A 16,135-nucleotide genomic window follows, 5' to 3' on the forward strand; every position below is an offset into this window, starting at 1 on the left:
CCAATAAATATGAGAAGACGTGCTTTAACTCATAAACTGAAAAAACTACTTAAATGTGGAAAAGATTATCGTCGTCTTGTTCATGCTAGAATTGAAAACCTATGAAAATGACTGAAACACCGAGTTAAAATTCTCGGATATGCTATCATTTATTCATAGTATTTCCCATTCTGATCAATTCTTTACGTTTGCTTTTGACACAAAGACTAATGATATGAGAAAGAACATAATTATCAATTTGTACATGAGAATGATTATCGATTTGTACATGGTAAAATTGAAAACATACGGAAATGATTGAAACATCAAGGTAAGAAAAACGTAAAGAATTAATCGGGTTCCTTGTTGAATTAGTTAACGTCCAAAACCGTTGCTGACTTGCTGCTACCAAGTCGAAGTCAGACTACCTTCTTATTTTCTGTCACTTCTCAGAACTCGGAACACATCTCTACCATCGCTAACAATGGCGGCCGCATTAGCGAGTCCCTCGAGAATTGCGCCTTCTTCGCAAACCATGGATGCTTCCTTTCTCTCTCCTCCGCCACACTCCACCGCCGACTCTTCCTCCAACCACCACTCCAGCCGCTTCAGCAACTCCGATTTTCCAGTAATTTTCGTTACTTTCTTTCATTTCCGCTAATTATCTGCGATTTTGAAGTTTGATCGTATCACTATTAGTTTTAGAGTATTATTTATCCTTTGTTTATTTGAGCTTGTTCATGTGATTGTAGTTTGTATTGTATGTTTGACCTTTAGAAGCTGTTTTATATGCGTCAATTTCTTCCAGAAACATCGGTTTTCCGGTAATAATCTTTAATTGCTTCCGATTCCAATCGCGAATTCTGTGTGATTTTGAATTTTGATCATGTCAATGCTAGTTTTTATTATATTTTTTTTGTGTTAATTTGAGCTTGCTTATGTTTGATTGTAATCTGTGTTTGACCTCCAAACTCTGTTGTTTATCCGTCAATTTCGTCCGGAAACTCTGATTTTCCTGTAGTTTTTCGTTACTTTCTCGAATTCCGCGAATTCTGTGAGTTAGAAGATTGATCATGTTACTGTTAATTTTATTCTATGTTTGACCGTTGTATTAAAGCGGGATGGTTAGACGGAGATGTGGCTCACATAATTGATCTATTATTCAAAAAGATGGGGAGTTAGACGGAGATGTGGCTCACAGAATTAAAGCGGGATGGTTGAAATGGAAGAGTGCTTCAGGGTTTTTATGCGATAAAGATATGCCCCAAAGATTAAAGGGCAAATTTTATCGCACGGCAATTAGGCTTGCCTTACTTTACGGTTCCGAGTGGGGCCGTGAAACATTGTCACATTCAAAAGATGAGTGTGGCGGAGATGCGTATGTTGAGATGGATGTGCGGACATACAAGGAAAGATCGATTAAGGAATGAGGTGATTATGGAAAAGGTAAAAGTGGCGCCAATAGAGGACAAGATGATGGAAAACCGACTAAGATGGTTTGGCCATGTGAGAAGGAGACTTATGGACGCACCAGTTAGGAGACTGGAGACTTGGAGAACAGAAAAGGTCCCTAGAGGTAGAGGAAGACCGAGACAGACATGGTTGAGTGATAGAGCACAATATGAGATTTTTGGGGCTTGAGGAGAGTATGGTGACAGAGAGGGCACAATGGAGGGAAAGGATACATGTGGATTTTTAGTATTCGATGTTTTTTTTTGACATATTTAGTGTTTTTATTTAATTTAAAAAATTAAATTATTTGTTCTTCTCTCCTTTATTACACTTTTTTACCAACCACTTTTTTATATATTTTACTTGGTTTACTTTTAAGGCATTGCGGATCCTTAATTCTATTTCGGTTTTCAAAATCGTTTTAATCTTTTCTCTCGATTTAAACTTTAAGTTTTTATAAAAGAAATCTGGAATTCGATTTTAAAACCTGTAAGTTTACCTTGACTTTGCATTACATTTTCGCTCTCCCTTTTGTTTTCCATTTTCCCTTTTCTATTCGCATTTTGAGGTGTGCGTTCACCCATGGAAGGTTCTAAAAGATGATTCATGTCAGCCGACTCCAAATCATTTTGGGATTAAGGCTCTGTTGTTGTTGTTGTTGTTGTTGTTGTTGTTGTTGTTGTTGTTTGACCGTTGTATATCCGTCAATTTCTGTAAAAATCCCCGATTTCTGGTAAACTTTCTTCAATTTCCTCCTATTCCGCGAACTCTGTATTTGGTTTGAGCTTGTTTATGTGATTGCAATTTTTGTTTGACTTCTGAAAACACCTGTTGTATATCAGTCACTTCCTTCTGAAACTCCAATTTCTGGTAAATTTTCTTTGATTTCCTCCCATTCCTCGAACTCTGCGTAGTTTAAAGTTTGATCATGATACTGTTATTTTGTTATTCCTTGATTTGAGCTTGTTTATGTCAATGTAATTTACATTTGACCTCTAAAACCCTGTTGTACATACGTCATGTGCTTCCAGAAACTCAGGTTTTCCGGTAAATCTTCTCTAGTTTCTTCCCATTCACCGATCTCTGGTGCGAGTTCAAAGTTGAATCATGTTACTATTTAGTTTTCTTTTTATTAAACTTTTTTTATTTTGAGCTTGTCATGTGACTGTAATTTATGTTTGAGCTCTAGAATTTTTTTTCTGTCCGTCACTTTCTTGTTTCTTCCAATTCATCGAATTATGCATGTGTAAAAAGGTTGATCACATTACTTTAGTTTAACTTTTGAGCCGAGTTTATGTGATTGAAATCTATATCTGAGCTCTAATTTGTTGTACTGTGATGTATGCAGGCGTCGACTTTGCTAAAGAGTGAGGAGTATCGACAGTTGTTTCGTCTACCTTCTGACGAAGTAAGTTTTTACCGTCCAGTGCTAATGCAATCGTTTCATTGGCTTACTTAGGATATTATGTTAGCCAAATCTCTCCGTATTTGTAAAATTTTATCATCTGGAGATAGGTGAGATTCATTTTGAGTTTGACCTAATACTGCGTGGATTCAGTTGAAATTTACTTATGGATCTTATAAATTTGAGTAACTCTAGTTGGAATCAGTTAGAATTGTAGATATTGAAGCTAAAGGACAAGTAACTTGTAGAGTTGTAGGCATCTCAAGACTTTATTTCTTGAAAAACTCCTTACGAGTCCAATGTCTAGCTATTTATGCCAAAATCTTGCGTATGGAGATTTATCTTGAGAAAAATATAACAGGTTGTACAAGTTTTACATTGATGTCCACCTATGGTTTTTGTTGCTATCTTTGATCAAGTTTTTGCTAGGCACCAACATTAATTTGATAAAATTTTGCATTAGTGAGGCAGACCACTTATTGCGGAGGAATGTCAGCGGGGCGGGTATAAGCGGGTACCGCCCCGCACTCGGCCCAGTTGGGGCGGGTATGGGTAGAGCTTTCGCGGGTGGCGGGACGGGTACGGGTACAAAAATTCCACCCGCCATGGGTGGCGGGGCGGGGATGGGTTTTACGTCATACCCACCAAATACCCGCCTACCTACCAATTATTAAAAAAATATATATATTATTATGACTTTATATAATGTTCTTTTTTAACTTTTATTGAAAATCTTAAACTAGAAATATAAAAATGAAAATTTGCGAAAATTGATAGTGATTAAACTACATTTTATTCATATAAGTATCGACAAAAATTACGACATAGGTGGTTGGTGGGTAAATGGGGCGGGTGCGGGTCTAGATTTTCACCTGAGTCGGGTACGGGTATAGAAACTTGTACACGCCATGGGTGGCGGGGCGGGTATGGGTATTAGAATTACTTGGTGGGTACGGGTACGGGGGAACCTATATCCACCACCGCCCCGCCCCAATGACATCCCCGGCCATATCGGAGTAAATCTTAGGTCTGTTACTGAATGGTCATGGACTCACTAAGTCACTATCCATTTATTCAAGACTATTAAAGCTAAAGGGTTTAATAAACTTGCTTGGCTTTTTTTTTTTTTTTTTTGCAAAGTAATAAACATTTGATGCACTGTAGATGTTTTTATATAATCATGGGTCATCTGGTAAACAGTTTCTGTGTACATCCGAGTATCCAAAACTCCTTGCCCACTTCGTGGCAGGAGTCTTTGAGGAGTGGGGGTAATGTTGTGTTTTCTTGTGTAGTGTCGCAATGTCGACTCTTTGTTATGAATTCTAATTGCATATATAATTCCGGGTATGCAAAGTCCTTGAAGACACTGAATGGAGCTCAGCAAGATGCTGAAGCTAATTAGAATTTGTCTCTAAAACCTTGTTTCTCCAACAGGTTCTTGTGCAGGACTTTAATTGTGCCGCGCAAGAAAATATTCTTCTTCAAGTAAGTTCTTATTACGAAGTTGAAATATATGCCTTGTTGAACACACGTGCCCTTGTGAAATAAATATTCAAATGATCCTTATGAGTCATTTTTGTTGTCTTGTTGCAGGGTCATATGTATGTGTTTGGAAAGAACATATGCTTTTATTCCAACATTTTTGGATTTGAATTAAAGGTAGCGTACTTTATTTCAAACTCCATATCTGAGTAAAATAAACAGATTGTGCTGTTCATCAGTATGTTTCTCCTCATTGCTAGCTCTCTCTTACCAACGGAAAAATACTAAAATACTTTTTCTTCCAGTAAGTAGTCGACATATGTTTATAATTGGCTCTTATATCACATAACAGTTTTAAAGATTTCCTCAAACTATTTCTATGCTTAGGCTTTACATACTTTGAAACTTAAGTAAGAGATGCACTTTTGCACCAACTAACAAGAGCACATGATGGTTATGGAGATAGTCCTTTGTTAGTTTGCTGGGATTAGTCAGCTATGAACGGAGGTTTTCGATTTATTGTGCTTGCACCATTATTTGACTTCAGAAAATTATCCCATTTCAAGATGTAACGTCGGTACAAAGAGCAAAAACTGCGGGGATCTTTCCTAATGCAATAGAAATTGCTGCTGCTGGTAAAAAGGTAAGTGACACCATTAAAGGCATAAAACATTCAAACTGTAGGCCTATTGAAAGTTGGTGAACGAATATGTTGTCGATGTTGATTTATTCCTTTCATTTTATGTATGACAGCACTTTTTCACTTCTTTCTTGTCCCGTGATGAAGCTTTCAATCTCATTGTTGATGGATGGTTACAGAATGGTAATGGCCCCGAAGGGTTATTAGATCAGCAGGTAAATCTCTATCTTTCAATCTATATTTTTTTTAGAAAATGCAAACTTCATGCTTCTATAGCTTATCCAATTGTCAAATGATTCTAAGGTTTTTGAGAAGATAGTCATATATGTTTATAAAAAAAGGGATACAAAAGTAGGAGTGGAGTGTCTTCTTCCTTGTACATTTGACTTGAGAATGAGTGAGAAGACTAGACAGATTGAGTAATGACATTGTTATCAGAAGGAAACACAAAACATTTCCAGCTTTTAATATATTCATTTCATATCTTATGATAAGATAAAATTAGGGGACGATGATGTTTATACTTCATATCCTTTCACTAGTTCTATTTTTCTATTATAAAGTTATAACTTCCTTGAATGTCGTCCTTGTGAAGCTTTATCCAGGTGTTGTTTTATTGATTACTTTGGGTTATTGCATTGTAGATTATAATTTTGGGGTTGTAAAATTCAAAACCTCGAGGATATTAACTTATTTATACTTCCTCTGTTCCATTTGATTGTATACGTTTTTCAAAATCCCCCGCCATATTTTGAAAAACGTATACAATCAAATGGAACAGAAGAAGTACTTGTGAGCTACTTTCAGTCTTTCAGACTCTGTAGCAAATCTCATGTTTGAAAACACACTTAGTTATGAAGTAAGGCTTAGTAGAACAATCTTGGGTAGTCTAAGAGTCCAACAACAGCAAAATCATTATTCTGGTATCTCAAACTCCTTGCCTATGTCTATGGCGGGGTAATGCCGTAAGAGGGTGGACATATTGAGCCCTTAGTCCTATGGTGGAAAGTTGGAAACCAAATGAATCTGTTTTCTGATCTCTCGAATGAATTAATCCATGATTCCTACCATAAAAATGTTAAATGGGCCTTGTTGGCTAGTTGTTGCTCTTTAAGTGCTATCATAACAACCATTTAGGATGGCTTTGCAATGACAAGGGTGTGCTATGCTTCTTTGCATTCTTAGGAGAAATGCTTTGCTGAAGAGAAAAAGAGAGACAAATCTCACACCCATTCTTCGGGTTTGAGGAACATTAGCGTTATATATACAATGAATCTTTGTTTTTTCTTTTTTTTTTTTAATTTTTTTTTTTTTAAATTTGCTTAATTTGTGGATAGTGGATACAAGGGATCATGTGAGCCAAAATTGTCTTATGAAGACGAGGGAGGCTGATGGATAGTACTTACAGTAACCATTTGCATATCTGAATTAGTTTACTATCATTCGGAGAACAAGGCTATCTAGGAAATCACAAATGGAATATTTTTGCTCCTTAATTTAGCTGAAGATGAATGATGAATTTCAAGTTTGCGTAGTAGCGAGCTATACCATGTAATAATTATTTATGAGGAATACGAGGCTCAGATGTTCTTAATTGAGGGGACTATTCTAATCTTGGTGGACTGGGTTGCAGTTTTTTTTTTTTTTTTTGGCTCTAATTGTGAGCTGCCATTTCCCCTCATGTTTTTTTTACCCTGTTTTGATGTAAGATATTCACATTCCATCTGGACTCTAGTATATTGACTATGTGTGTACTGTAGATAACTGCATGTTTGGGAGCATATATTCTATCTGTCTCATGTAAATCACAAGTAGATATTAGGGTAATATCCTTTGGATGAATGTGATTAAGGCTATTATTATTTTACTGTTATTACATTAATATACATGCAGAACATGTTTTTATATCACCTTTTGGCTTTAACACTTTTATCTTTGCTACGGTTGTGTAGGATTCTAAATCTGAGATCAGTTCTCAGTTGAATAGAGTTAGTACTGTTGAAAATGGCAACAGCTCCGATTCCCGAATTAGTGACTGTGATTCTGATGAGAGGTAAGTAACAGAAGAGTTCTTAACATACTATTATTTTTCTCTCATTTTGACGATTATTTAGTTGCTTCGATCCGTCTCAGAAACTTGGAGGTGTCTAGTTCAAAGGACGCCCTGTGTTCTCCAAATCATGTGGACGACGATATTAGGGCAACGTCTCTGGAAGTTCCTGATATAGTGGAAGAGAAACAAGATGCTGTTTTTGTTGCAGGACAATCTCTGTTTTCGCAGTCTGCCAGCTGGAACCAGGAAACAAGAGGCCCCTCTGAAAGTAATCCCTTGTTTTATTCATTCATAAGGTTTTGTCTTGTAACATAATTCGAGCATATGCTCTGCTAATTAGGAAAAAAAAGGTTGTGCATTGGAGGGATCAAGAAATTTAAAGTTCATGAATTAGATAATTGAGGCTAAATAAGTGGCGGAGCTTACTCTTCGATCAAATTTCGCTTAGTGGCCATATAGCTTTTGGCATTATAACAAATCTTATGATTTCATGGCTCAAATTTTTCCGTTGAATATTCAATTGCCTTTTTGTTGCGTGTCATGGTCCTTTTATAACTCATGCCGCTACCTTCTTTATGTGCAGTACCGAAATGCTTCACCAAGGTTGTAGAATCCAAGTTTCCGGTAATGTTTTTTATTTTATTTTTCATTTCATAAATTTGCTTCATGACTGGTGTTTACTTCATTTTTTAATTTGCAGTGTTGCTGTATTGTTAATTTTTCATATTTTACCCTTGGATTGCAGATAAACGTAGAGCAGTTCTACAATCATTTCTTCTCTGATGATGCAGCTGGTTTTGTTGAATCCTACCATAAAGCGTGTGGAGATAAGGGTAAAGAACCTTGAATTTATGACGTGGTACTTTTTTACTATCTCGGTCTCAGTTGGGGTATGGGATTTTGATAGCCAAGGGGGCAGGTGGGTACAGCTCATTCCAAGCCCCAACCTCTAGGTATCAAATACTATACATATATTAAAAACAGGAAAAAAATATTAATTTACCAAAAAAATCGCATTTAAAATAAATATTTGGTTTGAAATTTTTTGCTTATTTTTTCCTGAAAATATTTGGCTTGAATTACCATCATTAGAAAATTACTACTGAAATTTATCATATTCTTGAGACTGGAAAAGTCGCTCTGTAGTTTACTTGATCTTGTTTGTGAAAATTTTCTTTTCTATCATGAAATATCATTTAGTTGATGCTATTTTTGTCACAAGTTTCATTTTGGGTCATTTGAATCAGCCTCTCTGACCTAAAAGCAGAGCTGTAATATCAAACCCGTATACTATGCCATGGGTGGTGGAGTCTTTGGGTATGGGGAGAAGATTGTTCTTGTTGTAATGTAATTGCTGGAAAACTTCATGGCTGATTTTTATTATTTATGGATATTCTTTATGTGCAGTGTATTTACCATTTACGGAGTATCTTTTTTCTTGACATGTTTTTACTAGAATATCTATTTGCTTGCACTGTAAATTTCATAACTACCATGTTCGAATGTTCTGCTTTTTGCTGAAATATCATGACTAACCTTTTTGGGCTGAAATATCTAATTTCTCAAAAAACGGACTAAGAATTAATTATAGTTACTGAACATATGAATGTATACACAGAGAGGTGAGTTGTGACATTAAAGGTGGTTAAGCCATTAAGGTGTCACTTGTTAAGCCATAATATAATACTCACTACTCAATTATTTATATTTTGATTATCAACATATTTTAATTAATGATTTGTAAATATACGATCTGAAACACATGAAATTTATGATAACTAAAGAACTTAATTGGATTCCTAATTTGTTCCGTAAATGAACCAGACACTATGTATTCGGATCCAATTATATGCAAGATTAATTCATTTGATTCCTGGTGCCAACCTCATATCTTCTTGGGAACCAAAAGCCACCTTATTATATTCACGTTGGTGTTGTGAAGTTTGAGCTAATTCCTTTTTAGTTCCCTGTGGTGACCTGAGGCATGGGAACTGGAGTATTTTTCACGTTAATTACCTAAAAACAATTGTGTTCAAGCAAAATAAAGTATTTTCTGCACCAGTTACGTGAATTTCCACTGTAATATTCATTTTACTGATTATTTTCACAGTTTATTATGTTCCGTTTTTCTTCCCCTCCCTTTATCTCCAAATTTCTCCATCCAAGCAAAGGGTTAGTATAGGCCGACTGCAAATGATGTTCCTTTTCTCGGTTTGTGTGCTCAGATTTTAAGTGCTCTTCGTGGAAACCTAGTGAAAAAATTGGATATGTTCGTGAAAAGTCTTTCCAGCATCCAATTAAAGTATATCTTGGTATGTTTCTTCTTGTACTGCCATTTGTTTTCCCAGTGTATATAATCTAATACGGTGTTTCCATCTCGGTTATTGATCTTTTGTCTATTATAACAAGGTGCAAAATGTGGTGGCTGTAAGGAGACCCAGAAATATCAGGTATACAAGATCAGGTTTGTCAGCACCATCTTTTCTCCCCACATTGAAATACAATTTTATCTGTTGGGGTTACAAAATTATTGCTATTGGTGTATGTGGTCACTAGTTAGATTGGAATTTGCTCAATGGTGCTTAGTTAGATTGGAATTTGCTCAATGATACAGAAACTGAATAATCACCTTTTTTCAAATCAACTGTTGTTCATATAGGGCACATTTTTATACTTCTTTTACCTAATACCTTTGGCAGCCATCTAGTCATTGAGACGTCACAAGAAGTGAGTGATGTGCCTTACGCGGATTACTTCACTGTTGAGGTAAATCTTCTTTTATGAAACCGAGTTTATTCTGGTAGGTCTTCCTTTTCATGATTTACAAGCCTGCAACTTTAGTCATAAAAAGTGACCTTCACAATTATACCATTGACTCATTGAGAGACTGTGATTATGTGTGTATTATCTCTGTTCTCAAACTTCAGTCAACATTTTTGCTCTGTTATGTTCATGCTTATAAATATGAGTCTTTTTCCATTTGACATCAGATCTCAGAATGTCTCGCTTTGTGATCTTTATAACCAATGCTGATGGAACAGCCTTTGACCTAGGATGACTTAAAATTGAAAATTCTATCATGCTTGGCATACACATGTTAATGCTCTAAATTACTAAGTTGTCTTCATCATCATTCATCTCCTATCCTGACATACTAGTTCATAAGCTCTAGAGTATTCTACTTGTTCAGAACACAGGCATATAACTATATAAGAGGGATTGAGATAGAGTTGTAATAAATCGACAACAGTTCAGAAAAATGAATGAATGATGAGTTTTGAAGAGATGATGTTTTGTGTCATCGGTCATCACCATTTCCTATCCCATACGTATAAATGTATAAGACAAGGATGTGTAGGGAACTAGCTTCTATCTGCTGTGGAATACTCGTATCTTTCTATTTAACATGCAACCTTTTCTAAAATGGCCTGCCAGGGAATTTGGGATGTGCAGAAAGATGATAATGAGCCAGAAGGTTGTATCTTGCAAGTATATGTGAGTGTAGCTTTTTCTAAGAAAACAATTTGGAAAGGTATGTTCGGCTTTTTTTCTCTCTGATTTTAACTCCTAGGCCTAGTATTAAGTATTAACTAAAGAAGTGTTATAAAATGTGTACTTTTTTAGTTCTCTCTCACATAGATAAAGTTCACTTTTAGTTCATTTCTACATGAAAACTTGAGATAATACGTCTCCAGCCCAGCTGTGTCTCTTTTCTTTTTCTGGCCTTTGTTTTTGCCATCACATTGCTCTCTTTGTTATATTTGCTAATAATGTTCTCATGTTTTTCTTTTGCTGCAGACTTTCTATGACTCTGCTATTGTTTTTTGCTTCATAGTTTATTTTACCTGCTATTTTACGCAGGCAAGATAGAGCAATCAACCATGGAAGAATGTCGGGAAACTTATGCAACCTGGATAAACCTTGTAATTTATCTCTCATTATGTTATGCACCTCACCTTTACTTTGTTGTTCACCAGAGTCTGACAGTGAAAATTCATGTTTAATTTTTCTTGCAGGCACATAAACTCTTAGAGCAGAATAATATTGAGAAAACAGAAGGTACTATGCCAGCCATCTGTTTCAGATGAACCCTCAGCACCACCACTTAAATGTTTAGAACTTAGCATGATCTCTGAAAGCATAATATGCATGATTGTGTTTGTTGATTATTTCTATTCTTTTGGATGCTTAAGGTAACATAGTTGAGGGTGGTGATCAAATAGATGAGCAGAACATTGAAGAAAATAGAGATCATGTGGAAGGATGTCACGTCAATAGTGAGCTTGAGATTAAAACCGACACCGTAATGAACAAGACGAGCAATCATAAACAAAGTGAGAAACTTGTGGGAGGAAGTATAATTCATGCTACTTCAATCAGTTCTACGAAGCAAGCATTTCCAGCAAATTTCTGTTCATTTTTGAAAAATCGGGTCACCCTTAAACAATTTTTGGTGATCACATTCGTGGTCATCCTCCTTTTGATGCAGGTATGGCTTGACTATCTCATTTTGAAATTTTGATGCAGCGCTCAGTTTTTTCACAGTTTTGACTTTAGACTTGGTCGATTTTGTGCTTAATAAAATTGGATGGTGATATACCAATGCAATATACTTATGTACTTGATAAATAAGATTTACAACGCATTAGAACTACGTAAGTTTGGCTTATTTAGGAGTTAGGACAGACCAAATGTTTCCCAAGGTGTAGACTAGACTAGATATTATAAACACAACCCTGTTCCTCTCTTGCTCTTTGAAGGTGGTTTCTCTTTACTTTCTTTTTTGGGGATAAATCATCTTGTTTAGTCCGAATTCGAGTTGGGGCTAGACTTGGTTGCATTCTCAGGAGTCTCGGACATGAGACTCTCGGTTAACGCTAGATCAACTCTCTATTAACTGATCAAGTGCTTAGGGGTTTATAAAGGTGGTTTGATGAGAGTGATCACTATTAACAAAACCCTACTTTCCTTCAGCTGACAATTTACGTTCTCACTGCAGCTCAGTATAATTATGCTATTAAGTAGACCACCACAAGTTCAGGTAATTCCCCGAGCAGATCACTTGACTTCCGTGGGATACGGGAGTGGCCAAAGAGCAGCTGAAGCTATGGTTTGGATGGATAAACGGGTTCACCTGCTTAAGGACGAGATGCTTATGGTTGAGGCCCAGCTTGAAAGAATGAGGCATGAACACGTTTTGCTGGAAGCACAGCTAAAGGACCTAGATAGTCTATTAATAAAGCAGCAAAGATGAACTCAAATGTAAATTCTTCCATTCATCTCATCAGTTGGGTAAATAACTGTTACCGTTCTGTTTTTGATCTGTACAGTGTGATTGGATTGAATGTAAATCCTTTTTAAGTCGGCTTTTCAAGTTTTCAACCGCTTGTCAAACAAAGGGCCTCGGCATTGGTTTCCACCGTTGATGCCTAGCATATCTTTTACCTAATACTGCCTCCACGAGTTTCATCCGGTTTGTCTCTATTTGATTTTGGTGGTCAAACGATGTCAATTTCAACTAAAATTTCGCACAAATTACAATATTTTTAAATTAATTTGTAAATGATATAAAAATAGTTAATTTGATGAATCTACATAAAAACTGTATTGAATATATCTACACAAACTTATACGGAGTAATAAAATATGATGAAGGTATATTGGACAACAAGTGTTTAGCTTAATGATTCAGACGGAGGTTTCATGTTTAAATTTTCACTCTTCCACAAAAAAAAAAAAAAAAAAAAACTTGTAATATGATGTACTTCATCATTTATTCATTTTTGTATATTTGATTAAAATACTAGGTAATATGAAGTAATATTTTCCATTCATGTTATTGACCTTTATTGCTTATACCTTCTCTTAAGATAAACTACTCGTAGTTCACATTTGAAAATTTGTGTTGAAAATAAAATTTGTGTTGAAAATATTGGCTATCTAAATTTTTTTCGCTTTTGGTGTGATACGGTCGAAAATAACTACCATTGGAGCGTGGGTATAATAAGTAGTACTCCTATGATACTACCGTTGGTAAGTGATTTCTTCTACCTCTATCGATAGTATACAATTTAATACTCCACAAGTCCGTAACATCGATTGATTGATACACTTTGTCGAAACTTTTACAAAGTATACTCCTGGTCAATTGTTGTCATTTGATTTTGGCACAAAGACTAAGAAAAGAGGAAGGAGTCAATGACTAAATGACAAGTGGAACAAATTGAGTGTGAATGATCAAATTGCTTATCAAATTCATTCTTAAAATAGAAAGGACAATAAATAACTGACAGACCCCAATATGAAAAAGAATAACAAATGACCGAAACAGAGGGAGTACAAGGTTGATAGGTACTATTCCGTATTAGTCAACAAAGTTTAAAAAAAACTAAACTATTAGTCGACCAAGTTAAAGCCTCCGTCCACAACGTCTTACCCTCTTACGGGCTCCTCCCATTATTGTACCATGTCCATGCATGATGCAACCAAAGTAACGTTATCAATTATATATTGTTTTCTCTTTTATTTTCTTGTAAGGTGAGTTACAAGTAGACCTGGCAAACAGGTTGTGTCATGTCGTGTTCGTGTTTGTGTTCGTATCAACTTTAAATGGGTTACTACTATCTCAACCCTAAATGACTCAATTACATAAACGGGTCATTCGTCTCAACCCTAACCCGACCCATTTAAGTTTTCTATAACCCAACTAAACCAATCTGTTTAACCCATTTATCTTTAAACAAGTCACTTTTAACCCACTTAATCCGTTTAACCCAATAAACTAATGAAATAAACTACGTTCAAATACATGTCATTGGTTGTTTTGTTGGGCATTAATTTGTAATTTAGTGATTTGCTTAACCAACCCTTATAACATTCAAATACTTTCCTCATTGACTATGATCTCAACATTATAAACGAAATTTCTAGCTCAAACAGCAATAACAATCGCTTTCTATTGCGAACTATCCCAAACATATCTCGTACCATCTTACCCATATTTTACAAACATCATAATCCAACCCATCTCACAAAAGAAGATCAAGTTAACAATAGAGAATATTATAAGTACTAGTATTATATGATAACAACTATAACAAGTCACCGCCTTATACAATTTTAAGCACATACCACTAAACGAGCTCCAAATAATGACAATGCCAACTAGCAAATACATGTCGTCCTATCATCATCAGGTGTTTGTCGGTTGTCGGGTTCTCTATAAATTCCAATATCGACGGATACGGGTATCTACACTGTTAACACTTATATCTCCTTCAAACGCTATAATCATCTCTTTCGCCCTATCACTAATTGGTTTCGCCCTAGCACCGGTTTGATTTCCCTATACTCATCTCGTCCCTGGTTACCCTTGGTTGTCGATGGTCGCTCCTACTCCGACCACCACCTGGTTGTGCATGCCTTTTATCGTTAAGGATTATTCGGTTGGTAAGACCCTATTTCACTTCGCTTAAGATTTAGGGTTTGCTTCTTAATTTTGTAATTCGCCACATTTACTGTGTTTTCTATAATTACGATAATCAATAGTTGACTGGACATATGTCGCTCGATCAAATGCGGATTCTTTTTGTTACATACTCTCTCCTATTATAAATAACTCTCCCTATTTCCTTTTTCGTCTATTCACAATACTCTCACTATTTCCTTATTTGACAAACTTTTATACTTGTTTTAATCACCCCACCCCACAACAATACCCCACAATACTCATACTTTATATTATTTTAATCACCTTACTCCACAACAATACTTATTTTAATCATCTTACCCCACAACAATACTTATTTTAATCACACAATACCTTCCCTCTCTCCAATCTCCTACCCCCACACAAATACTTTACCACCATATAATACTCCCTTCCTTAATTCTTGTGCCCCCCTTAAATAGGGAGGGTTATTTAGAATAGGAGGGAGTATTATCTTACAATATTAACCGCAAATGGAATTAGGAATGGAAGAGGATAAGAAAGGGTAGGATTGCATATGACTAGGAGAATCAGGTATTATATATGGTTGCCTATTTCTTATTTATACTATGTAGTGGCAAAGTAAATATCAGCTTGTAGTGACGGTACTACCATTGGAGACATTATGTTGCAGGTTAAAGGTTGGGTGGGGAGTTTATATTCTCCCACAATGCTTCTCTAATTATTCATTTTTTCGTTCATATTTCTGATTTTTTATCATTAATCATATGGTTGACGATGAAGATGTTGGTTTTGAGAAGGTTTGTTATGGTTACCATCTCACATTCTTCATAAATCGTGATCAGACTTATGTTCGTTGGTCTGGTAGCGGTGACATAAGTTCAGCCCAACGCAAAGATTGTAGTCGATAATCGGTCCTAGTTGCAATGGATTTTACTGTGATCAGTTCACGCCAAATTCCAATCAAAAGCCGAAATTATGGACTGAAAATTGGAGTGGATGGTAAGATCATATTCCGTAATATAAGTCTCTTTTTATACATAAGTAATTGAGTAATACTAGACCAGTTGGCAATCCGATACCTTATCGACCAGGTTATTTGTAGTTATGCATGAGTAAGTAATTGAGTATGATACCTGATTGAAATCTCCTGTGTGATATAAAACAACAGCAAGAAGACTATAAGCACCAACAGTCGTGCTCGTATTTCCAAAATCAAAAATTGAGTATGATACCCGATCTTTGCCAAAGCCTTCATATTTATCAATTTTTGATTTTGGAAATTAAAACACATCCTTAGGAAAAAAAACTGTTGAAATATGACAATTAATCTAGTAAAGTTACAAAGTAACTCATTACATTACTACTCCTTGGAAGTTTTGTGTGATGTTCAATGTGATTAGAGTTACTACTCCTATAAGTTTAATGTAGAGGGAGTTTAAGCTTGTTCCTTAAATGTTTAAGGGAAGTTGCAAGTCCTTCTTCCACTATAAATAGTTCATGTGTTAGCTTGATTTAACACACAACAATAAAATACAAATTATCTTATATATCTTTTCTCTCCTTGTTTGATTATATCTGCCCCTAAAAACCATCAGGTGGTATCAGAGCATTTTTGATCTTTCGGGACCAAAAATCAAAAACACCAAAAAAAAAAAACATATATACAGAAGC

General features: G+C 35.6%; 1 protein-coding gene across 1 annotated transcript; it reads left to right on the forward strand.

The window, feature by feature from the left end:
• Positions 1-365: 365 nt before the first annotated feature.
• LOC141596668 (protein VASCULAR ASSOCIATED DEATH 1, chloroplastic-like) lies at positions 366-12,393 on the forward strand. Its single transcript, XM_074416888.1, has 18 exons — positions 366-607; positions 2,780-2,839; positions 4,271-4,321; positions 4,430-4,495; positions 4,866-4,961; positions 5,072-5,173; positions 6,911-7,011; positions 7,092-7,279; positions 7,595-7,635; positions 7,757-7,844; positions 9,237-9,323; positions 9,421-9,475; positions 9,711-9,777; positions 10,447-10,543; positions 10,873-10,934; positions 11,028-11,070; positions 11,205-11,500; positions 12,011-12,393. The coding sequence occupies exons 1-18, from the start codon at positions 464-466 to the stop codon at positions 12,263-12,265; spliced, it is 1,899 nt and encodes a 632-aa protein (XP_074272989.1). The 5' UTR covers positions 366-463; the 3' UTR covers positions 12,266-12,393.
• The last annotated feature ends 3,742 nt before the right edge of the window (positions 12,394-16,135 follow it).

The sequence above is a fragment of the Silene latifolia genome, chromosome 8 (assembly GCF_048544455.1).
Source record: "Silene latifolia isolate original U9 population chromosome 8, ASM4854445v1, whole genome shotgun sequence".
In the NCBI taxonomy this organism is placed as follows: Eukaryota; Viridiplantae; Streptophyta; class Magnoliopsida; order Caryophyllales; family Caryophyllaceae; genus Silene; species Silene latifolia.

Bases quoted from the DNA above. Each gene is read 5' to 3' on its own strand.
- LOC141596668 (XM_074416888.1), top strand. From the start codon at position 464: ATGGCGGCCGCATTAGCGAGTCCCTCGAGAATTGCGCCTTCTTCGCAA. The intron at 4,322-4,429 runs GTAAGTTCTTAT...GTCTTGTTGCAG, and splicing joins AAGAAAATATTCTTCTTCAA to GGTCATATGTATGTGTTTGG. The intron at 9,476-9,710 runs GTTTGTCAGCAC...TACCTTTGGCAG, and splicing joins TATCAGGTATACAAGATCAG to CCATCTAGTCATTGAGACGT.